The sequence below is a fragment of the Anomalospiza imberbis genome, chromosome 6, assembly GCF_031753505.1.
Source record: "Anomalospiza imberbis isolate Cuckoo-Finch-1a 21T00152 chromosome 6, ASM3175350v1, whole genome shotgun sequence".
Lineage (NCBI taxonomy): Eukaryota > Metazoa > Chordata > Aves > Passeriformes > Viduidae > Anomalospiza > Anomalospiza imberbis.
The window spans coordinates 21732991-21758754 of record NC_089686.1 but is presented as its reverse complement, the minus strand read 5'-3'; the positions used below and the strand labels follow the sequence as shown (position 1 = coordinate 21758754).

The following is a 25764-nucleotide window of genomic DNA, read 5'->3' as shown; positions in this document are numbered from 1 at the left end:
TACTTGTATGTAGTACTTTAACCAGGAATAATGTTCACCCACACACGTGGATGGATTAGAAACTTATTTGGAGAAATCCAAGCTTTGCTGTTTCCTTTCTCTGGTTTCATCCATATGCTTGTGCTACCAAAGATGTTGTGCTAGCTCTGCAGATAATGTCTGGACTCTGCTTTCTTACAGTTTAGCTTGATGTCTGCCTTACATCAAAAGTATATTGTGCAGTTTCTCTGCTTTCAGAGTGCTTTGTGAAACCAGCACCTGGACAAAGAACAGCTGAATGAAACTAAACATGGAAGAGGCTGTGGTGAAATGCTATTGGAAAACCTGTAGAATTCCCAGCTGTTGAAAGCATCTCTGGGTGCTGTGCTAATCTGTTAATCTTAGCATCCTGTGTCTCTGGAAGGTAGTAGGACATTCAGTAGCTTAATTGGTGAAAAACATTTATCTCCTTGTGCCAGTCAGGACGATGTTCCTGAGCCAGTTATGTTCCAGTATGGCCATCACAATCCTTGCTTTTGTTAGGCTGAATGTTGTTTATTTGTGGGAGCCATGGATAAGTTGCTCACCTTTTAGAGAGATGGGAGATGAGGTCCACCTCACATACAGGGTCTCAGGAGACATACATCTGCTCTGTCTGCTCATTGCTCTTACTGCCCGTTGTAGCTGTCACCACTGAGATCCAGGTTTCGATCTGGGATGAGTGATAGTCTCAGACAGTTCTGCCTTGTCTTAAGGGTCTGACTTACTCAGGAAAATAAATGAAGCTACCATGAATGTGTCTGAGCACAGACTATTATGCAGGAGCCATCAGGGATGGAATAAAAGGTGCTTTCCTCAAGGTATAGCTCTGTAATAATTAAAGGTACTGTAGCAAGTCAAGTAGACTGATACTGTTGCTGCACAGCTCAATGGATGGATGTAATGAGTACAAGAGTGGGTTCGTGTAGGCTTTTCCACTCCTTGTCTAGCCAAAAGAGACTAGAGAAAAAGGATCATAGATGAACAGATCAGGAAGTATCCAGGATTGTAGGTATCAGACAATGAATGAGCGAACGTCAGTCTCTAGCTGAGGGGGATCAAGGACTCTTCCTTTAGCAGAATTCATTTTCTGTAACACTAATATGCCTTTGTAACTGTGAAATGCTGCTGGTAGGATCCTAGAGGAGATTCTCAGGGTTTTAGCAGGTAGTGGGTTGCAGAGGTCCAAAGTGGTACACGGTAGAAATAACAGGAAAAAGTGAACTTCACAACCCACCTGAGTCACAGCCCTTTTTCTGGAAGAAATGCTGATGGTTGATGGACAGTCCTGACTTTGTGCTATTGTTGTGAAATGTTAGCAGTGATTAACAAAGTTAGCAGTGATTGGCATGCCATGAACAAATGTGTACCATTGGCATGTGGAGTGACATGTTTGTGACTGTGTATATATACTATACAGATAGGTTTTTAAAAGCAAAGCTAAAAATTTGGCCCCTAGATTTCTAGCTGTGTTGACAGCCCTAATTCTGCTCATTGAAGCATGAGCACTGTTACAGGGTGTGGCCCAGCATCACATGGGATATCAAGGAGAAACAATGTTAGACCTCGGCTCTTCCAAATTCTAGGCAGGCAGGCGCCTTATTACATGTCTCCCCCTGAAAAGAACCACCTTACTTTTCCATCCTGTGCACTGAAAGATGCAGGGATTTTGTGTAATAAGCCATAGGTAACTGTATCGGTGCATGAGAACACACACATACCTTTACCTACATTAATTTGGATGCAGCATATACCTCTCTATATACGCACACATATATGTAAATGTAATATGAACACCAGTGAATCCATTGAAACCAAAACCACTCTTCTGTATACATCTACGATATTATTAAAAATACTGTATTAATAAATACATGTTCTTGACAGATGAATTTAGGAACCATCAATTAAGCTTGGCATTCATTAGATGAGGAGAAGTCCAATCAGATTTCACTGACTCAACAAAGCTGCCTATAAATTGTGGGCTTTTTGTTCTGATGTTTGATGAATTATTCTTCATAATCCACTGTCTACTGCGATAAATCTAATCTTTCATTTTTTGCTGTTTTAATAATTCTCAGAGCAACACTGTGACATTTTGTTTTTGTAGAAGGCTGGAACGATGGAAAAAAACCCTCACTTGCTGTCTGGGTTTTATATTGCTCAACAACAAAGTAACATTTTTCTCACACTTAGAGCTCTGGTCTTGCAGACTTGCAGGGATCAGTGAGCCCCTGGCAACATGAGCCATTATGTGTATCTTGTTGAAAAGATGACCAGCCTAGGATGAGGTTCACATCCCTTAAACCAGGAAGGGCATTCAATTTGAGAGCAATAGCGTTCATAAAGTGAATTCCAAAAGTCCTGATGCCTTCTGCTATTAGTGATCCTGCATCTCGCTGCTCCCTAAATTTGTCTTGAACAAACTGCTGACACATGGCCGACATTCATCACAGTAGCAGAGCAGAGCCACCACATCTCATGTAGAATGATGTTATATAATGTTGGGCTGGGGAAGGGCTCCATGACTTAGGCTCCTGCTCCAGAGTACCGTGCTAGCAGCCTTTCTGGAGAGGGAAGAGAGCATGCCTCTCTGTGAAGTGGGCAAGTTGAAACCAGGCAGTAATACTCCATCATTTGATGCAAAACATGGACATAAAAAGGTTGGGATTAAGAGGCAATATATTTCAAAAGAAATTAGCTAGCAAGACATGCACATTTAACTTTTATGGTTTAGAGATTAAGATATCAGGCTGGAATTTGCGCTATCTGGGTTAAAACCCAGCTCTATTCTCAGAACATGCTAGGCAGGTCACATAAGGTAATACTTTCAGAAAGGACCCAGGATTTGGGAGCTTAAGTCCAATTGATTTCCAGTATCTTCCTAAGTGTTTAAGGACAAGATTCGCAAAAAAACTGAGGCATCCTAGTGCCCAATATTGTGGCATCAGGTGGTATGTGCTTCAGACCTTGGGAAGAGCAGCTGTACTTTGGGAAAGCACTTCAGCATGTAAGGAAGCTTTTAGCTGACATTTGGGAATTCCTGGAAAGCATAAGTTTGTGCAGGGCCCATGGTGGCTGTGCATCTCATACCATGGCACTCTGGGCTTAATGTGGTCTCTAGGTGCAACTTCAGCACAAATACATACTAGTAAGTGTCGAAGTAGATAGATCCCGTTAGAGCTTTTATATCAATTCCTTGAGGTGTGAATACTAATACTAACAATCATGCATATTTTGCATATTTAAAATTAAATGAGCTTCATTTTTCAGAATTAAACAGTCAGGACTGTGTTTTCAGCAAGTGAGGTACAGTGCACATTCATTTGCTGGTGGAGCATGTGCCTGGTGGGGACCTGGCTTGCAGAAGGAGCGAGGGAAACCACTGTGTGCAGGGACACCTCTCACCTGTACGGCTGTAAACCAGCAGCTGGCTGTCTTGTTCCTTTGAAAGAGCAGCCCTAAAGTTCCTTTTAAACCTTTATTAAACCTGTTGGGAAACAATGCTTGTTTCATCTGCTGCCAGGATTAAAGATGGTAACAGCAAGTTTGATGAGGCCATTTGAGACCAGCTGTAGCCTGGAAACAACTTGAGAGTTCCTGAAGTCAGGTGGGCTCCAAGACTGTCCCACACCTTTGCTTGCTAATCATCCATCCTGGAAATAACAGTTTTTGTTAAGGGTGCTTGTGAGCAGTAAGAGCCTGCAGCCTGTTCCAAGAACTCCCTGCTTGCATGAAATGGATGCAGCCACCTTCCTTTGGAAAGACCCCCACTACCCGGCAGGCAGTGTGGGAACCAGGCTCACCTCTTCTCTGCTTCCATGTCATACTGCCTCTTGCTCGCTTTTGTGTGTCTGGGACACACAGCCTGCAGCAGAGGCATCAGCTGCCTCCATCAAGCTGAGAAAAGACAATTCCATAATGAACGAGAGTCATTTGCTAAGTGGGGGGTCCTGGAGCCCAGCCATAATTGTGCTTCTGTTTTATCTCAGCCTCACACCTGCTCGTGTAATGGCTCGGCTGTGATCTGCTCCCTCCTCCTGTACATACTCTGCCCTTCTGCTTCTGGGGTATCCATCAATTCTCTGGCCCTATCACAGTCCCTTGCCTTGCTGTCCTTGTCTGCAGCTTGTGAATGTACACAAATTTGCCCGGAAATTGTGGGAGGGCCACTGAGCTGGCTCTATGGGACATGACTGCTAACCTGACTTCCATGTCCTATGTAGCAAGTTTTTAAATGAAACTCTTCTATCCAAAATAGCTCCTAGACACAGCTTTCTTCAACTGTGTTTCTTTAGAAAACTTAGTGACATGATAATGAGGTATATATTATTCCTGCCAGAGGGAACATGTGCAGCTTTTTTTTTCCCCTTGCATGCATTCAGTTCTTGTGAAAATGGCAGGATTGACAGTGTAGGCAATTAAGAGGTTTTCAGATCCAGAGCAGATGGAATTTTATCCAATTTATATATGATCTTAATATAAATGTACCTTACTGGATTCAAGCCAGTGAACTCTCAATTCTGTGCTTTAACCTTTGGGGGATGTTACTCACCTTATGACAGTTAGACTAGTAACCACTTTGTAAAGGGTACATCCCTCTGATACAAGGATGTAGGGTAGTGAAAAAGTTGAAGAAAATCCCAGCTTGACCTCATGTGGCCGGTTCTCTGCATTTTTTTCTTCGTTATGGGATCTTAAAGCCCAGCAGGCTCTTGGCCACCTTAAATCTTTACCCTTAACAGATCCTCTCTTCAGGCAATACATAAACTTCACACAAAGGTAAAAGTCCCTGTGTCTTGAACACATTTTCTCTTGAGACACAAGTGTCAATAGGTTTGAATTATGGACCTGCTGTAATTAAAAACCACATAACTAGTTGTTTTTAAATGCAGTTGTTTTACTTAATTGATTTTGCCGCCAGGACCAAAGAGAATTAATTAAATAAATAAAATGCACCTTCCTAGTGAATTACTGGAGGCAGCTGAGTCTGTGTTGGTATCTAATTACTGCAAATGCTGTAGTTTGTTGCTAGCAATAGTTTTCTGTGGAAGGGGCTAGAAGAGAAGGGGTGGGGTGGTGTGGGAGGGGGCTAATTTCTTGGCAGCTGCAGGAGGGAACAGGCTGCTCCTTGTAGTATTTTTCTTCCTTTTCAGCAAAAAGAGTATTCGTTTAAGGCTTTACATGAAGACTTTGCTTAGAAGGTCTTTATTCATGTTTAATTGCTGGGTTGCTGCAGCTCCCATCTTTAATTACCTTTTAAAAAGCAGGTTATGAAAATGCACTGACATTCTTTCTTTTTTGTTACTGCATAAATTACAGGCTTCTCAACTGCTCACTTGAAATCAGTTGAGCCTGCGAGAAGGGTAGGACAGGTTCCCTTTGCTGACTTCTGGAAACCTCAGAGCTTATGTTCACCTTGCCCTACAGAGCAGGACAAAAATCTTCAACTAACATTACATGCACTATGCCTGAAGCCACACATCTGTGTTGGCCCTTCCTGTGAGCTGACTGACTGTGTGGGGGGCCCTGGCTCATCGGCTAGGCTGAAATCGCATTACCATGGTTGTAGTGTTTGCAGAGCCTCCAGGCAGCCAGGAGTGCTGCCCGGTGCTGCCAAGAGTATCTCTAGCAAGAGTGCTACATTATGCAGGGGAGGTGGGTCTTTGCCCTCTCCCATTGCCTCACCCATGTCTACCTTGGATTTTGCTTCCTGGACCTGCTCCTGGTAAATCTACTTCATCTGCAACTTTCCTTGTAGTCCAGTCCTGAATTTCTCAGCCAGAGCTTCTAGTAATTTCCTCTCCTGCTTGCCAAGTGCTTTGCTATCCCTGATTGGTGTTTCTTTTGAGCTGAGAGCACTGGTTACTTTTATGGAAGGTGTGACAAAATCCATCACATTAAACATGATTTCAGGCCAAGCTGTCAAGGTTGAAACAGCAATTTTTGTCCCCCTGCCCTGAATGCAGCCCTTAACCACTGCTCCCAGTCATGTGCTGGCTTTCACCAAGTAAGCTTGCTGCTCCTGTAATGCACAGGAATATGCACTCTCAGTTTTCAGGGGTGATGGTGGGTGGCATTAAATATCTGCAAAAGAAATACATGCAAAGGAACAGCTGTTGGCTCCTGCATCCGGGATGCTGATCATAATTGCTTCAAGCCATTTGCAGGACAGCCTGAAGAAGTCTCTCACACACTGCCTGGCCACTACAAGTCCAAGATGAAGCGTGCTGCTGGGACTCTGTCACAGGTTTCCATAAGTGGAGTATCTCCGGGGCACTTGTGTGTTTGCCAGGCTTCACTCAGAGGCCAAACAATGACAAAGCTAAGAGAGGGGACAGAAGAAGGATGAAAGGGCTGAGTCTGCCCAGCTTTGGCACATGAACTCTCTGGCCTGTGGGCAGGGCTTTCCTGAGAATGGCCTCTGTTACCCCAGCTGATGCCTTTTTCTCTTCTCTTGGCAGATAAAAGAGCTCTTTATGAGTTTTGAGGACACTCCCTTGGGAGCAGCATCACTAGCCCAGGTACACAAAGCAGTGCTGCAGGATGGAAGAACGGTGGCAGTGAAAATCCAGCACCCCAAGGTCCAAGCTCAGAGCTCCAAGGATATTTTGCTCATGGAGGTAAAATTACATGTAGAGTTCAATTATTACAGAATAATTGCCATTGAAGTGTATGGGAATCATGTTAATCTGTGGTGTAAGCAGGTATAACAACACCAACCTGTGGCTTTGAAACCTCCACAGAGATCAGTGCTGTCTTTCAGGATTAATACAGAAAATTGGTGAGGATTGTAGTGCTGGTGATTGTATGGACAGAGAGACTGAACAACAGGGTAAGAGGGAAGGAGGGCAGAAGGAGAAGACAAGTAAAGATGAAAGACGTTATAGTAAGTCCATATAAGACTTAAGAAATAGAGAGTGAGTCCTGAAGTCTCTTTTCAGCCTGTGTGCCCATTAACTGGTCTCAAGGGACCATTATCTGATCTCTTGTAGTCAGGCCTGTGTGGTCAAGGAAAATCATTGTTCATGATTAGCATGTTTTCCAATTAAATTCTAGTGTGGATTCAACAGTGGATGAGGTTGCTATGATTCAGTTTTGTTTCTTGATCAGCTCCTTAATGCTGAACTGATTGATGATTGAAACAAAAACACTGAAATAGAGAGGGTCACCTAACAGGGGCAAATACACAAATGAGGGATTTAGCTAGGAAAAAAGTTTCAATGCCTAACTCCTGTTCCTCTCCTGAATGGTAGGTACCACTCTTATTTCCCAGTGCAGTGCTGTAGCTTTTCCCAAACTTCTAAGTCTAGCCATGGAAAGAAAGAAATGGAAATAAACTGCAACACTGTACTGCATTGCAACAGACAAAGATACCAGTGATATAGTATAGAATGTGAAATGGACAGGGCTGTGATGGAGGAAATGGGAAGGATTAGGTCTGTAAGTGGTAACACTAAAGTTTTTTGCTCTCCTAATAAAGCGCGCACACACACACACAAACACACACACATATATATATATATATGTCTGTATATACACTAAGTGCACGTTAATTGGCAGACAGATAGGCCCATGGTACTAAAGAGGGGAAACTTAAGCTGAGGAGTTCTTATGAGTGTCTGGAGGGTATTGCTGATGCAGTAACACAGTTCTTCATCACAGAAGATCAGAAATCAAAGATTCTGCCAGCAACCTCTCAGAGTACCATGTAACTACAGCTTCTTTAGGCAGTTAAAATACCTTGCTTTGAGCAATCCTGGCTAGTCTGCATAGAAGCACAGCTGGTTCCAGCTGCGGCACATAAGTTTGAAGCTGAGTATTTAATTTGAACTCATAGTAAAAGAAACTTTTGGGTTCCATAGAGATCTCCCAATAAGATAGGATCTATCTGTTTCAGTGCTGGTTTGAGATCACAGAACTGTTTGAACTGGCTTTGGGTCCAGCTGTAGATTTGAATTTGATTCAGATCTTCTCCAGGACTCACTGCTGTGGTCTGCCCAATGAATTTACTTCTGTGAGTCATCATGTGCACAGCACTTCTCAGGAGGCTTATGACATCCTTCTCTCCCTCCCAAAACAAGGTGGCAGAAAAAAAGCAGTCAAGAATTAAGGATGAGCAGGTAATGAAAGGGTATGGGATCAGGGCAATAAGAGAATTCAGTGTGAATGACCCAAAATCTGTGTTTACCTTGGGACATTTGCCCTTCTAATAGTGATTATTACAGGAATATACCTCCTCACACCATGTTGCTGTGATTGCTGATTATACTGGTAAGAGACATTTAAACAAATTATTTTAGAATGTTTCCTGTCTTTTCTGGCTTTAAATTTTTACTTCTGGGAAACTTGAAAATATACCAATGTTTTTTCTTTTGGTAGTTTAGTACTGTCCTTCTTGTACAGACAGTCTGGTTTGCCATTCACGTGTTTTATATACACAGGTATGGGAAAGTAGCTCAGAATGTGACACATGCAGTTTTGTTTTTAGAAGGTCTCTCTTGTGGAGTCTTGGCTTACATGTATCATTGTATCCTTGTGTGGGACAGTTTTTGGGTAGACTGCATAGAAAGCCGGATCACACGTGCTAATGTTCTGGTCTTTTAAGAATCAGACGGACACTGCAGCTAGGTAAAGAGGTTAATTTAGATATTGACGGAGATGGTCTTATCTAGAGACTGATGGGAAAGAATCTGAACAAGAGAAGGTAGCTGGAAAATTCCTAAATTCACTTGAGGTTTCATAGCATCAATGCTGACTCTTTAAAAATCAGTACAGCATCTGATAAACCCAGAGAGAGATACCTCTGCTCTCTATATATCAATAATTATTTCAAGACAATATGTTAGACAAATGTCAGGAAAGGGGTAGGCAAAATAATTGTTAGGATGTCCCTGCTGATGGTCAAGTTGGCAAATTGATTGAAAAGAGCATTTGAAGAAAGTGAAAAAAATGCATGAATTTTTTCACGTCAGGCACCAATGAAATAATCTTGGAGACCCTATGAAGTTTATGTTCATGTTCATGAAGATCACTGGTTACGTTTCATTTGGGTGACATAAATTTGAAAGGATTTATGCCTCTAGATATAACAGTAAAAAATACAATTCAATAGTGTCTGGAACCTGGTGATTACATTTTTTAAGGAACATTGAGTTTGCAACTGACATTTAGATAAGAGAAGTTGAGATGGGGAGGAGAACAAATGTTGTCACACAACTGAACAGGAGCAGTGATGGTTCATACATTTATTTTTGTCATACATTTCAATGATAGCAGTTTCCTGTGTATACTTTAAATATTCCTTCTGCAGTGCAGGAGTTCCCACCCCAGTGGTGGAGATCAAGAAGGGGAAACTGTGCAATAACATACACTTAAAAGCCTGTTTCTGTTTCCAGATGAATGTGCAGAACAGGTGAAGTAAAGACAGCAAAGTGCATTCTATTTTAATGGTTCTTTTACTTGTTTTATTACTCAGTTAGTTAAAAACAGCCAAAAAATATTTTCCTTAAGGTGTGGTCCAAATTGTCAGCTTGTGTAAATTTGCAGCTCTGATAGAGAAACTATCCCTTTGTATGAACAGAAAGCATACTTTGCTGCTATGCAGCTTTGATTATGCCATCCAGTTGTGTAATGTTGATTCACTCACTCCTTAAATGTTGCTTCAGTCTAAGTTTCAAGGAACTTTTAGCTGGGATTTTCAAGGTGCTGTCACTGAATATCTAATCTCTTTAAGAAGAAGAGCATTCCATGTGGTGAATATATGATACTCGGGAAATACCTCCTCAGCCTTGTGAGAATGGCTTTGCCTGATGCTCAAGAGCAACTTGCCCTATGAGCTCCACCAGAAGTGTTATTTAAAGATCTGTAACCTACTTACTGTATCCAAACTCCACTGTCTTCTTTGAACTGCCTAGAGGATTTTCTGTGCTCAGCAGTGGAAGAAGTAACATTGAGGTGACAAATCTTGCTTTAGATCTTCCTCGTCTGCATTATCTGAGAGCTGTTCAAATGAAGCCAAAGAATGACTTGTAGAATTATAGGACTCAGAAGATAATTGCTCCAGGGCAACACCCTTGGTGAGATCTGGCCATGTGGTCTCTTCTCCAGAGCTTTGTTCTCTTCTAGGCAGCAGCCAGCTGGCCTCCCTTTGATGTGTGCGCCATCATTTAACTCCTAGATGTACCTTTCTCTGTGGAAGTGTAGGCCAGAATTTATGTTACATGACCAAGGCATGACACTGTGTTGTGATACTGCAGGAACCCTAAAAGCACTTGTTTTTCTTATCTGGAAGTTATATGGAATAATCCTATCAAAACAGGATCTGTGTGTAGCTGTGTGGCTTTGGAGCCAGCATGCAACTGATTGTCTGTTTCCTTGTTCTCAGGTTCTCCTCTTGGTTGTGAAGCAGATTTTTCCAGATTTTGAGTTCATGTGGCTGGTGGAAGAAGCTAAGAAGAATCTGCCCTTGGAGCTGGATTTCCTCAATGAAGGAAGAAATGCTGAGAAGGTTGCTCATATGCTCAAAAACTTTGACTTTCTGAAGGTGAGGAAACACATATTTCTCTCTATGTATGTGCATTAATAGTCTCCCTTTCTCTGTCTTATGCCCCTCATTCACCAAGTGGAGGAACCGTAAGGAGGAAGAATGGAGTTCAGCTCCTCTGTGTTGTTCATCCTAGACTGCTCTACTAATATAGACTGCATCTACTAAAATGCTCTAGGACATGCTTTCTCCTCTTTTGTTTCCTACTGAATGCACTCTGTTGGGTCAGGAGTGGTGGCTTGGGACCAGCAGTCTCTGGAGCCTGCTGCTCATTTTCCCCAAGTTTTCTTTCTGAATTTCATTTTCATTTTCTTTTTGAACTTGTTCAGAGACTGTGAATTTGCCATTCTTTACTGAGCCATCTGGTGGTACCTTTCCTTGGGCTCTATCTCAACTAAGGGCAAGAAATGGACATAGAACAGAAAAGCTAGACTGAAACTGATGATGTCAAGTAGTATTGAGGACATCTTCTATCTCAGGAAGAAGCATATTTACATGAGTCCTTTCTACTGCAAAAAAACACATTCTTACCCTAGAATTGGACATTTATCCTTTATACACATCTATGGCTAATGCATTCATGTTACTTCATACAAAAACCAAATTGCACTCATGTGGTCTTCCCCCCTGATACTTTTAGCCCACCTCCCCTGCCACATAATTAGGTCACTGGTAAATGTCTCAAGTACAACCAGACATGTACACATCTCATTCTTGGAAAGACATAAAGTCGCGTCTTCAAAGTCACACGTTCAGAAATCTTTTACTGACATACAAGAGACACAAGCCTCCAGTGTGTGCTTTCTGGAAACACACATAGTGCCATGGTTGCAGTCACTGATGTGACTCTGCCCATGGCACATACAAAAAGGCAGCAAAAAACACATCCTGTGGACCTTCCTGGATACACACTTCTAAATGAGCTTCTCCACTCCTGTTTACGCAGAAGTCCCAAGACAGCAGTGACAGAGGTCTGAAATAAGGTGAGTTTTTGTTAGGCTTCACAGGCTGATATATCCATTTTTTCCTTGCTCCTTCCATGTAAGGGATGCAATTCCATGTTGCCTAATGCAGCTGTGAAGCAGTCCTTTTGGAGCCCAGTGGCAGCAGTGGCCTTCCCATAGACACAGAGAGCTAAACGCCACCACATGGAAGGCCAGAGGCCAATGGTTTTGCTGAGTGGGTGCTTATCAGAAGTGATGCACCTTAGAGAGCGTGTCTTTACAGCTGTAAGTTGCATACTGTGAAGTAAATCCCCATGGAGACGGCCAATCACCTCCTTGCTGGGATAAGGAGCTATCATGATATCAATATGTGTAACAATAACAAATGACTTGAGATGGCTAAATAATGGATCCTCCTGTCTGACCTGCCAATTCAGAGACGTGTTCATCACCTAAAAGCAACAGAAGAATTGGGCTTCTGTATCATAAATTTTCCTAAACATGGCACAAAGCTGAGAAGTAGATTTTGTGCTGTGAACCTGTTTGAGCTTTTAAAGCCAGAGATAAATTATTTCCACACACAAGCATTAGAGCCAAACATCTGTGAGTAATTAAAAAAATCACTGAAGAATTTGGCTGTGATTGAGAGAGGCATCTCTGACAGCATGAATAGCACTTTACAAGCCCACTGACTTGCCTGTGTAAACCCTGAGACAAGACTGAGTGTCATCAGAAGGGATCTAAGGGATCAGTGAGCTAGATGGGATGAGGAACTGTTTCGGAGTTAGCTGGCTTTCTCACCAATCTAACTGCAAAGAATGGGCATGCAGACAAGCTGAGAAGGCTGTGAGTGTCTGAATCTCCCTTGCTCATAGTGCATCTATGGCATCAAAGTCTAAGAAAGGTTCGCATGCAAAGTACACCAGGGTGTTGAATGATGGGACTGAGGGACATTGAAATTGCTCAGCAAAGGAGCCTTTAATCTAAAGTGACACACACATGGTAAAGTAGAAGTGGTCTCTCTAGGACAGGAACAGGAGGAAAGCAGGTAATTTGTAAGGGACTGGGATATTGTCAATAGTTAAAAGCAACAAATGCTTCTTGTTCAGGAGCTATGATGAGCTACAGTGGCCTGGCTGGTCATCCCCTGGTTTTGGTCAGTTGATGGACAACACTTCTTACCTCTTCGTGTTCTTCCCCAAGGTGCTGGACCTGAGTCCATAGCTGAGTCAGGAGGGTGAGGAGAGGGTGGGGTGAGGAGACGAACTGCACAGCTGACTTACTATTTGCATGATCCAAAATTATTGTCTGTCACAGTAATGGGGAGCACAGTAATGAGAGCAGAGCTCCATTATGTCTTTGCTAAAATGCACATGTGTGGCTTCACCTATGTGCAAAAACAGATTTGGGCAGATTGAGTGTTGGTCAGCACAGTAACATGAGGAATTTTGAAAGGGAATTCAGCAAAATAGCTCGTGACAATAGGGACTTCAGTATGGGAGAAATTTGTCTGGAGAGGGAGGCTGGAAAATGGGGAGTCAGCCTGAGTGACACTTTTGTCACTGCCTCCCTTGATGACACCAGACCTCTTCTCTTGTACCTCACTCAGCTTGATTTACCACAGCTTGAATGAAAACTGCTTTGGCATTTTACACTCATTACTGTGTTGTTGGCAATAAGATAATTAAGGGTCTCACAGGGTTTCTGTGACAAGTCCCTTATTTGTGACACTCGATTTTTCTCCCAGTTCAATTGCAGATGGCCTAAGTATGCAGGGTTTGTCAGCTCAAAGGCATTCATGTTCCAAGGGGCACTGCGGAGATACAATTTATGACGATGGCTTATAATTTTTAAAGCTGTGTAAGTGGACCCTGTGCATAGCAAACAAGATGCAGCTCCTGTCTAAAGGAGCTGAGTGGATGATTCAGAAACTTGCAATAGGTACTAGTTAATCAGCCCAGGTAGAGGAGCTGCAGAGCAGGTAAAAAAAGTATCTCAGACATCACTGGGAATGGGAGGCGGTCAGAATTCTGTAGAGTGTGGTCAGAAACGTTGCATGAGATCAGATCCTACTGTAGTTGAATTGTATTATCCTTCTACACATTGTTGCTGTCCTGTGGAAGAGGCTGATAGATGGATTTACCTCCCTTGTGCTCATCAAAAAAGCCAAGTCCTCACTTCAGCTGCTTCCATTTTTACTCCTTTTCTGGGATTTGTGTAATATATTCTCCTTCCTTTCCCAAGCTGTTGCCTGACCTAACCTGTTTCTGTTTCAGGTCCCCAGGATCTACTGGGAGCTCTCCACAAGGCGTGTCCTTCTCATGGAGTTTATGGAAGGGGGACAAGTGAATGACAGGGCCTATATGGAGAGGAATGGCATCAACGTCAATGAGGTAGTTTCTCAGCCATCTTTGAATTGGACGTGCTGAGCAATGCCAAATTGATTTTGACCTTGATGCAAAATGGAGGCTGACAGGATGGGATGGGACAGAAGTATAAGTGCACACAGATGTGAACAGAACAATCAGTCTGAGAGATCTCTGTTCTTGTGCTCTTTGAAAAAGAACATAATCCCTTTTGAGGAACACTTTCCTGTAGTCTGCAGAGCTAGGAAGATCTTCAAGGAGACATAGTAAAAGATGACCATGCTCTTACATTAAAGCCACTCATGGTTTGTTCCAAGATGGAAGTTTGTTACCCTAAAGGAACAAATTCCATTTCTGATTATTTTTGTCTCATGGACTTTGTTATTAAGAGAGATTTGAAAAGTTCTGTCTGTAGCAAAATGTGGTCAGCTCCATTCACCTGGAAAAGTCAACTGGTCTAAAGTGAGAGAATTGTTTCTTTGAGTGAGTTTATCCTATACTTCTGCTATAGACAGAGGTGAAATCTAGCCCACATGCTCAGATAGAATAGTGAATATTCCTCAAGTCTTGAGAGTCAGAAGGGCTTGTTTTGATGCATTAATGGAAGTGCTCTTGAGCAATATGTACATTTAGATTTTGAGGTGGGCTTCTTCATAGATGTCAGACAGCAGATCCATTTTGAGATTGAGGTAGTTAGCACAGTGTAGCTCCCCGGCATTTTCTTTGAATTTTCTCAGACTGCTGGAGATAGCACAGTTGTAGAGAAACAGCTAATTTCAGTTTTTCAAACTTGCAGAGGCTTTTGCTTGTGATAGGAGCAATGTAGGGTGAACATTTCTGCTAATTTTTTTTATCCATGCCTTTGGGAAGGTTGTTTTGTGATGACTTGGCACAATACATCCATGCAGCTGTGAAATCACATACTTTCCTGAGTCTGAGCTAGTTTCTAAATAATAGCTAAGAAGTAATTTTTAAAAAGTTGTCAACAGACTTCTACTACTGCAAACTATAAGCCTCAAAGAGTTCCAGCCATCCATCAGGTAGAGGATGTTACTGAGCTCAGTGGTAGGACTGAATTTTCTTTCTTCCTTTTCTTTCCCCGCCACCTCAAATTAATCATTAACTTTTACTGATTGCCAACAAAGCAAGGTAGAAAGGAGGGAATACTGAGCCAGTCAGAATCATATGATGGGAAACGACATCTGTTATCATGGCCACAGTAAGATGAGGTAGGGGCAGTGCACATCCCAGTCTTCTCCTGTGGCAAGGTGCAGCAGATGGGGACAAATACTGCTTAGGTTAATTATTGCCTGCTGCTGTTGTTGCCCTGGGTAAAGGACTGCATGGCATAGTGGGGAGATGAGCAAAAGGCAGCAGACCCTGAAAGGAGCATGAGGAGGGGGTGGCAACCCAGGTTTCAAAACTGTTACCTGGCTTATAATATGACAGCAATCTTGGCTTTCAAGAGATGCATTAGCTCCCTATAAATCACCTGAATATATTTATTTTATAACTCTGTCATTTTACTCCATTTTGTTTTACGGTGTGGAGGAAGAGGAGTCTTCACTAAGCAGGATTTCTTTTTTGTGACAATGCAGCCTTGAAAAGCAAGCTGAGCCTCTCTCCTCTAAATGGAAAGGATCCCTGAGGTGAAAGCTCCCTTCAAACCAGGTTACTGACATTTACTTAATACTGTCTGTAGCAGGATTATCATTAAAGCTGCCCAAAAGCACATTAATCTCTCTGGATCCGTCCAAGTGCTGGATTGTAATGGCATTTAATCAGAGAAGGCTTTGATTTCTAAAGACAAGTGCAAACATTGAAATATCTGCCTGTGGAACAGTTACTTATTCATGTACAAGCGTACTTGTACACTGTAGTGTAGCTGAGGAGGAACATACAACTGGGATATTGACAGTGAAAGGGAAGTGTGGAGAGGGGAGTTACCAAGAATGACCTGGCAAGAATTTTAAGGGAAGACAAGAACATGGCAGGGCTAAGAAGGGGGCATCTGGAAATGGGGCTCTTTCTTCTTTAAAGCACAATAACATTTGCAGTCTTGGTTGGGAAGGTATATTTGAAAGAAGTGGGTAGAGCAGGGAAGAAAGAAAAATTAGACTGAGGGGCTCTCAAGGGGTTTGTAGCATACTGTATACAGGAGGAAAAGAAGGGCAGCAAGGCTACTTAGAGCATGGATTTTTAAAGAAGATCCCAAATGACACAAACATTCCTTTTGTATCCATTCTGATTATACCTGATTCATTTGTATTTGTATACAGACCTTAACATTATCTTTGGTCTGCCACATGGGTTCTCTGTGTCCTCTGTGTGGGTTCTCTGCCTGTCTCTGCAGAGGCTGCTGTATCAGTGCGCTCTAGAACCTGTGGAGCTTCCAGATGTGCTCATGGCATATGCTGTATAGCCTCAAACTAACCAGCCAGCTCAGGTAGCCAAGTGAAGAGTCCCCGTGATCAGTCTGATTTGCTTTTGAGTCAGGGAAAGGAAACGATGCCATGTACTTCAGCTTGCTAAGAGCCTGGTCACGAGCCATGGTTGATTCAGAAGTCAGAGAAGTGTTTTGTCCAGCTGAGAATTGAAAGCAAACAGCTAAGGTACTTAAGATGAGCTAATGTGTGCAATTATTGCCATCTGTTACTCCATCCTACTGTGTTGTTTTCTTTCTTTCTGTTACTAAATGGATTCTGCACTGAAACAGTATCTCTTAGCTCGATAAAAAGCCCAGTACCTTCCTGTAGCTGTTGGCTTTGCAACTTGAAATACGCTTTCAGTGTGGGATTTACCCTTCTGCCAAGAGTCAGGAGCCATAGCTGTGTAGCTGCTAAAATTTAAGTGGGATTTCCCGGGGTGGGATCCTTTTGTCAGCAGTGGAAACCTCTCATGTCTCAAGTATTTGTGCTTATAACACTCAAGTGTTAGATGAAGCAGAGCATAGAGAAGAACACTGTTTCTAGGGAAAATGGCTATCCTTGCTCTTTGCACTTACTGAGTTAGTCTGGGGAGAGGTTTCTTTGCAGATTCTCTTACATTTCATCTAGTCTGAAGCTTAGTGAAATTCACAAGGCACTGATAAGCAGAAGTAGTGACCTCTGGTATTTTCAGCTTTTGAACTGTTCACAGACACAAGGTAAGAGTTAAATTACACACAGACCTGTTTCTTACTGAAAGTTGGTATTGAGCATCGATGTCAATCAATTGCTTAAGACTCAACAAGATGCTTTACATTAAATCCAAGGAAATAAAACTGCATTTAAAACCAAGGGAAATGATCCCCATGGTCATTTTGGGTCTGACAGAGATGCAAGAAACAATAAAAAAACAATGACTAGTCTTCTCTAGCTGTGCCCTTCTGAGAATCTGTGCAAACTTGATGAGTTAGTCCCTCAGTTCCCTGGGTGGGTGAATCAGAGTATTTCTCCCCACTTACATGCCATGGAAGATGGAGCATTGAGCATTAAAATAATTTCCTGAGTCCCCAGCAGAGAACACAGGGCATGCTAGGAGTGTACTCCAGGAGTCCTAAAAAGTATTCCTGTGTCTTCAGGACATCAAGTGTCTTCAGACATCATCTCGCTGTGATGCTAGATAGTAATAGATGCTGCATAGTAATAGTACTGCCTAACAGAGCACTTTTGATCCTCACAAGTGGATCACAGTGTGAAATCAGATCTCTTGTGGCCACCCTAATGTACTATGGATCAAAGCCATTTCAGAGCAGAGTCAGAGAAAGCTTCAAATTGTGGCTATTCTCCATCTGCACCCTTTGCTAGTTTGACACCAGTTTAATTGGTCAGAATTGCTCTAGCAGGATTAAGCAAAACCTTAGACAATGGCTGTAATAACAACAATGAAAGCAAGCAAAAACCCAATACAGTCTTCAATCCAATTAACCTTCGATTAAGGTTCTAAAATCAATGCTATTATTTTGGCTGGAGGAGGTAATATTGAGCCCTGAGAAATGAGCTGCACAACGACCTTTACTTTTAATGAGATCAATAGAAGTTAGTGTCGCCATCTCTTAAAATAATTGGCAAATATTACAGCCAAATTAAGGCCAGAGACTAGTATCTGCTCCTGATCTAAAGAGACAGTCACAGATGGAGGTGGGATGGGAAAGGATGATGCCCTATCAGGCAGTTTCATCTAGGACTTATTGGGGGCAGGCAGTGAGATCATCTCTACAGGACCATGACACAGTGTTTTTTTCTTTTCTTCTTCACGTCCGTTAGAGGCATAGAGCCAGAACCACTCTAGCTTGCTCACAAGTCCAGGAAAGTATCAGTGACTTTCCCCAGATAACCCAGGCTGGTATGTTACATTGCATTATATCATGCTACCCATGAGCACAATATATGTGCTTTTTACTGTAGGGATACTCATAAACTCAAATTTGCATTCATTCTTTGTTTTCTGAGAGGTTTCTTTCTAACTCTTGTGTATTGGTGTTTTTAAAGATACTCACTTGTGACGAACTTTCTAGAGTTTTGTTACTGTCACATTGCTCTGTCAGTAGGTGTGCTGATTGGTTGAGGGGGAGAGTTGCATAGAGGGTCAAGGGTGACAGGTTGTCTAGGCTTTCAAAACTGATAGCAGCAACATATTATGGCTGTATACATATACAAGAAGAAATATATTGCTGCTGGTACCTGCGCTACAGCTTGGGATCCTCTGAGTTAGTTGACAGAAATGCAGTAAGGTGTACTTGTTAAAATATTTGGTACTTTGGATATTACTCCATTAACAAGAGAAAGTGGGGATTAGTAGGGAAATTGCAAAGTAGGTAAGAAACTCATAGAAGGAATGAAATTTGCTCTTCAAACAGATCTCATTAAACAGGTTAGTGATGACCTCAACACAAACAGAACTGTATCAAGGAGATTGTTGATGACACCAAACTGGGAGGTCTGACATTGTAGAAGACGACCAGAGTAGCAATAGCACTTGCTGACCTTGAGGACCAAAGTGGTAGAAAGGAATAAAAAAAAGGAGCAATGTCAAGTGAAAAGTCAGATTGAGTAGGTAAAAAGCACTTAATGTGCTTAGGTTGCTCTAAAGTCCAGCTCTTATACGTGTATCTGTCACTCCATTGCTTGATTTTTGTCAGCCACCTGTTTATTCCTCAGGTCTGGTTGTTTTCAAAATGAAAACATTGGGCTGAAAAAGCATGGTTTGCCTGACATGGTGTCATGGTCACGTCATATAATTTGGCAATGGCAGGTTGGTATTTGCCATGACTGGTATGACCACAGGCTCACTTGGTGACTGTAGTCATCATGTTCCTGCTGCAGCACAGACAGGCAAATTTAAATTATTTTAGGCAATAACACACCTGGCAATAGGCAAGGACATGCCTCGCCAGACCCAGAGCCTGATGTCATCCTGATATATCAAGCTAAGCTCTGCTTGCTGATCAGCATAGTTTTTGTTCTTATGAGTTACGCCTAAGTTATGCCATTCATGATTACACCTGCTTTTTCCTGGTTGTATTTCTTGTAGCACATACAGAACTAGAGGTGCTTATGCTTCCTTGCTATTCAAACCTCCTAACTGGTAGACTGTTCCTCCTCTGCCATTCCTTAGCCAACTTTGGAATCTTCAGCTCTTTCAATCTTTATCCCAGGAAAATGCCTCCTGCATCCTGCTCGTTTATTTGCTTTCTCTGAACTCCCTCTGTGTAGTCTGCATCTCTTGAGTTAATGAGGTGTCTGGAAGTGAATGCAGAATTCCAAGACTGATTATTATTTTTTTACGGTGTGCAGGAGACCTATGCTGGGAGACACTGGTAATGATGAAGACCTTGTTTTGTTGGATGATAAACAGGGAAAGGACTGATGACCTCTCTGTGTCATAACAAAAAGCCTATGTGTTAACTGTGGTCTTTGCTCCTGTAAATCATTGCAACCTTTTTTCTAATTTGTGATGCACCTTCACCCTGAGGTCTTACATAGCCTAAATGCATGCTGAATTCCTCCCTTCTCCTGAGCAGAGGTTTTCATAAGTCTGTTTTCTCATTTCACCTAGCCGTGTTCTTCCAAAGTGAATTCTGTAGTTATTATTTATCCAGCAGCCTTCTCAATAAGGGTGGAATAAGGGCCTGAAGTGACAAGGCACAGTACTGAAGAATTAATGTATCTAAACATTTCATGTTTTTTTTACTAAACTTTATGAAGAAATGTGAACTCCCTTTGAATTATGATGATAGGTCGCTATTCACATACTACACTTTAAGACCTACTGTGTAAAGCTTCCTATTTTGTTTAGAATTTGACAGTATTGTTGCTTTCAATCTTTATTTATTTTGTATCCTATTTTAGAGTTATGACAACAGACAAAATTATGTGAAAATACTTTATTATGCACCACAGCTCCATGGTAAATTTTTCTGAAAGTGAAGACTGTTTATATGCTTGCATCATAAATCCCTGTAACATATCTTCTCTATGCTAATGAAATAGTAAAGAATACATTCATATGTCTTAAAGAAGTCATAAAGTTTAGTTGAAGATATTGGAGATACTCAAGGTTGTATGTTGGGGAATAGGTAAATATAAGAACAGCAGGGAAGAGTAAGAGGATGGGGATCTTGCAGTGAACGTTGTCTTCTACCCATGACCCAGCCTGTGAGTCTGAGCACAGCTCTGACCCGTCTGTTTTCATGGGAGGATGGGAAGATGGCTCTCAAGCTGCTTTTGTGTTGCATTACGGGCTGCAAGAGGCTATGACCATAGATGTATTTAGTTGCTTTTCTGCTGATGGTGACTCAGGAGGGGGGACCATCTTTGCATCTGGAACTTGCAGCGATATCATAAGATGCTGTTAATGAGGGTGGCATGGATAACCTGGTGAGAGGCATTTTTGTAGGATCCTAGGATATTTGGGTTTGAAAGGGAACCTCAGGAAGGTTTCTATCAAATCTCCTTCTAAGGCAGGGTCAATTATGAGGTGAGACCAGCTTACTCAGAGTGTTAGCCAGTCAGGTTGTTAAAACCTCTAAGGATGGAGATAGCACAACCCCTTCAGCCATGACCAATCAATAGGTTTGCAGAGCTGCCAGCCCTTGTCTGGACTTGTGTTCAATGGGTATGAGGCATCACGTTGGGCCCTAGATTGTCCCCAAGTCCTCATCTTCTAAAATTCTGTGTTTTTCCATGCCCTTGGAGGACAAGTAGCTGAGACAGTGAGGGCCGAGTGTGGTTAGCCCAGTGTGTGCACCAGTGTCAGGGTTGATGCTGTGATCAGTCATAATGTCTGAATCCATTCCTTCTGGTGTATGGGTCCCTGGGAGGCTTTGTGAATGAGTTACATGATGGGTTTAAAACAGACTATTTGGCATGTCCTTGGACTGTCAGCAAGGGCTACTCAGCTCTTATTTGAGATCACAGCACCTGGTACTTTGGTCCTATCTAATTTTAGAGCTTGCCGATCAAGGAGACTTGTAAGAGTCACTTCATGGCTCTGGTGATCTCTGCTGGTGATTCAGAAGGAAAACATCACTCCCCTCAGTCAGTACTTAAAATAACACCTGCATGGTGTTGGGGAAGCTGCACTTCAGGAGATCACAGGACTGTGCTGTTCTGTCTGTGTGGGTGATTCATCATGGGGTGGGCCAGCATTCATGTGATTCAGAGTGGTTCCAGGTCCCACCTGAGGGACAGAGGATGGTTTCACCTGATCCTACCACTGTCTTTGCTGGTATGCTGCAGGAAGGGTTCTTGTTCTTTTTCCTCATTTGTAGTTACTTGGCCACTTTTCATAGTGAATGCTCTTCTCAGAGGTGGCCACATTTCAGAGTTGGGGAAAGCAAGCCCTTTCTTGTCTGTCTGGTTTTCTGCAGGATGAGCTGTCATTACTATCCCTGTTACCTCTTCTACCAGCTCTTCTTATGGGGACAGCTGCCAGTTTGCTGCTTACAGAGTGTGTCTGGAGATATGCTTGGAATAATTTATAACAACTGTATTTTAATTGCTTGTTCAGCACTCTGCTATGGAGCACTGTGCCTCTTGGGATGGCAGGGAGGGCTGCTGGTGGGATGGCAGGGAAAGGCTGCTGTGTTAGTGCATGACAGGGGATTGATCTCATGCCCTGGGGATGTTTGCTTTCTCCTAGGAGATTTTTAACTTTAATAACATCTCTTGGTGATAAGGAGCAGTAGTATGGAGGGACACAGCAGTGACAAGATGTTTTAAACAGCTTTTCTGTGCTTCATCTTCACAGACATTGCAAATCAGATCAGCATGGGTCTGAGGAAAGGAAGAGGGAAAGTGGGGGACAGTGTGATGGAGGGAGGGGAGAGGAAACCCATATTCATGCTGGTGGGCAGACTGACTGGCTGAGTCTCCCCTCATCCCTTCTCCACCGTGTCCTGCTGCCATCCGTGGATGGAAACACCTGAGTCTTCCTTCAAGCAGTCTCACCCACCCCAGCAGCAATTTCCCTGCCTTCCCTGTGAATGCCTGTCTGCCACTATCTGCTGTCCCACTTTCCTCCTCATTACCAGAAACCCCATTCCTACCCACAGGTACTATCTCTTTTTTTTTATGCTAGACAAGTGTCTTTAAATAACCTGTGATCCCACAAACACCTTCATGGTGTTCCCTGCATGGATCCTTCCCTGAATGCCCTGGACCACCCTGCTACCTGTAGATGCCAGCAGCCACCATGTGCCTCCATCAGTGTGAGGAGCTGCAGGAGCTCTGCATGGGGATATGAGCATATACAGACCCTTGCTTCCTGGGTTGCCACACAGAGACTGCCTCCCCTCCCCGCCAGGCACCCTACTGTGCGTGGCAGTGTATGACCACCTCTTGTCTCCTCACAGATCTCTCGCAACTTGGGGAAGCTCTACAGCGAAATGATCTTTGTGAATGGCTTTGTGCACTGTGACCCACACCCAGGCAATGTGCTAGTGAAGAAGTGCTCAGCCTCTGGCAAGGCTCACATTATCCTCCTGGATCATGGGCTCTACCAGGTATGTAGGTATGAGGGACTTCTGGGGCCCTGTGAGGCTGCCTTTGGGCATCAGGCTGCAGCCTTGCCCCTCTAAGCACATATGAATAAGTTTTTCCTAATACTTCTATAACGCTCTAATGATATTTTTGGACTCTGAAATGGAGGATGGGGCACAGGTAAGGGATGGAAGACTTCTCCCCCTGTTTCCTGTCCTGTGTGGGCTTTTGCGGATCATGTTTCCCTTCCCAGGTGCTGAGTGAGTCATTCCGCATGGACTACTGCCACCTTTGGCAGGCCCTCATCAAGGCTGATATGAAGAGGGTGCAGAAGTACAGCCGGCGGCTTGGGGCAGGGGATTTGTATCCTCTCTTTGCCTGCATGCTGACTGCCAGATCTTGGGAGTCTGTCAACAGGGGCATTGACCAGTCACCAGTCTCTGCCAGCGAGGTAGGTCTTGTGTGTCCTTCCCTAACGTGTGCCCTTGCTTCTCCTCAGTACCTTTCTATGTTGAAATCACTTGCACCACTGATAGTACAGCAGTGCTGGGCAACCCCAGGCAGCTCTGTAGCAATTTCTGCATTGATAGCTGAAAAAATCCAGGACTTTTCTGGATTCTGCAAAATGTTTTATAGTGGCTGAATTTAATTTCCCAGATTCACTTGTCATGGGCTGCTTAAATTTTGTATTATATTTTAATACCTAAATATTCACTGTTTCTGGCTGGGGAAACATTAGTGGATTGTCCTTTTCTTAAAAAACTGTTGAATGCAGCTGTGCAGGAAACCATCAAGGAGGTTAGGATAAGGTACAGGAGACATAAAGGTTTAATGGGAAGACATGAGAAGGATAATGCATTATCACTATTCATGTAAATCACTATCAGCACTGATATAAACTCCTAAAAAAACCTGGAAATTACCTCCCAATCAAAAACCCTATTAACTTGGAGTCAAGGTTGCTTAACTGCAGATCCTGTCAACTCAATCACTACAAATCTGGGAAATTGCCACTTACATATCCACATGTGCTGGGATCCTTCTCATGCCTCCTTGCACACCTGATACACACAATACCCCACCTTAAGAATAGTAGCAGCCCTGCCAGTTGTGCTGTTTCTAGAGAAGAACATAAAGTGATGTGATTCAGCCAATGGATGAGTGTCTGTAAGTAGAAGTGTGTTGTATCCTATGGTTTGCTTTTATCTGCATACATCTGTAGTAGAGCGGATGAAATTCATTTAAGTAGCATTATAATATTGTCCTATGAAATTATTTTCTAAAAGTTCCCTCATTTTGATGGATGTGGCAGAATTTGCTGTACTGGCTTGCCATTATCTGTAGCAATGAATAGGTCAGATACCTTGGGTAATGGACCCCCTCTCTCTCAATTATCTGAGTTAATTTTCTGCACGTCAGAAATAAAATAATGACTATCTAATAGATTTGTGCTTGATCTAGTGAGTTCTGGAGCTGGTAGCTCCGGAAGAATATTCAGCGGTGCCAAAGCACTGACTCCAATACTACAAGGCCAATATTGAATCTGAGTTAGTGAGCAATGTTTATTCCCAATGTGCTTGTGAAGGTTACACCAGAGGTGTAGCTGCAGCTACATGGTACCCTGTGTGTGCTAATGAACTTTGTTCAACTTGAGTTGAATTATATCTATGGAACTAGCTCTGTTGTCTTTGCCTACATGACACAATTAATGCTGAAACTAGATAATCCTGTAGCAGATAATGGAGAGCTGAGCAGATTTGCCTGGCATTAGGAAATGAGCTGCTGCTTGCCCTTACTTTAGAGGTGAATTTGAAAGATTTTATCAGCAGCAAGATCTGAGCACTGTGTAGGCAGGTACCATCAGTGCAGAGCTCCAGAGAGTGTGCCTGAGGATGTATCAACATGACAATAGCCTGTGAGACAAGGAAACAACCTTCCTGAAACAAAATCTTATCTGTAGTGCTGTACTCAGTCTGGGACTGGCTGCATCTTGAGACAGGTTTGATGAAACTGGGACAAGTCCAGTAGGAATCTACAAGGACTAGTGGCCAAGCAGATGCAATCCATAGGGTAAGTCTGAGCAAGTTAGGTCAGAAAAAAATCAGGAAAAGGCAGGTCAGGAAGAGTTGTAGAAGTGATCTTCTAGTTTCTTAAAGAGTGCTGCTGGTAGGACAAGCAGTCATGGGTTTAAATTCACCTAAACATGAGAAAAGCCAGATCTAGTGGCAAAGCAGTGAAATGCCAGTGCAGATGGTCTGGGGAGGTTTTGATTCACGTTGCTGGAGAGTTTTAGGTGCAGGCCTGGCAAATGTAAGAGGGTTGCCATAGGTATAGTTGCTCCTGCCTTAAGCCAGGGCCAGGCAGCTGATTGCTCAGGGTGGCTGCTAGCCTCATCTCATCTGATTTAATGATGTCTTTTGCTGCATCCTGCAGCAGCCTCAGCAGCTGCAGCCAATGGGCTTTTCTTGGGTCCTGAGGCTTAGCTTATTTCTTCCTCTGCACACAGGCTTTGCCCTTGACAGAAAGTGACAGTTCTGATGACTGATCGTGTGCTTATTTTGTGATGTGGACAAGCAGCTGGAGCTAAAAATAAAAGAAATAGAAAAGAAAACCTATGTCTGGAAAATAGTGTAAGCTCTGCAATGATGCTGGCTGGGGAAAGGGATAAGAGATAATCAGGGAGGAATTTTCTGCCAACAAATAATGGAACAAAACAACATTTAGAAGGGCTAAGCATCTTCTCGCTGAAGCCTTGTGTATCTAGTCAGTGATGGAGGCAGGAGGACACAAAGATTGGTTAGTCAGCAGCAACCATGGTGGTGTGTGAGCTGTGTACATCTCTGACCATCACGACCTTCACACTCAGTTTGTGCAGGTCTGTTCTTTTAAAGTTTGAAGTTCACAAAGAGTGAGTGCGAGATCCCACG

The 25764-nt window shown here is 42.9% G+C and overlaps 2 protein-coding genes across 10 annotated transcripts in view; both read left to right on the top strand.

The window, feature by feature from the left end:
* Positions 1-25764, top strand: part of SLIRP (SRA stem-loop interacting RNA binding protein) — a 127590-nt gene that overhangs the window by 73755 nt on the left and 28071 nt on the right. The gene's annotated exons all lie outside the window — the stretch shown is intronic.
* The window catches only part of ADCK1 (aarF domain containing kinase 1), an 89117-nt gene that overhangs the window by 42613 nt on the left and 20740 nt on the right, over positions 1-25764 (top strand). For all 9 annotated transcript variants that reach the window (XM_068192724.1, XM_068192722.1, XM_068192720.1 and 6 more), the window contains 5 exons: positions 6483-6641; positions 10406-10564; positions 13785-13901; positions 22711-22860; positions 23091-23288. In XM_068192724.1, the coding sequence (XP_068048825.1) occupies positions 6483-6641; positions 10406-10564; positions 13785-13901; positions 22711-22860; positions 23091-23288 (783 nt within the window). The remainder of the gene's footprint in view (positions 1-6482; positions 6642-10405; positions 10565-13784; positions 13902-22710; positions 22861-23090; positions 23289-25764) is intronic.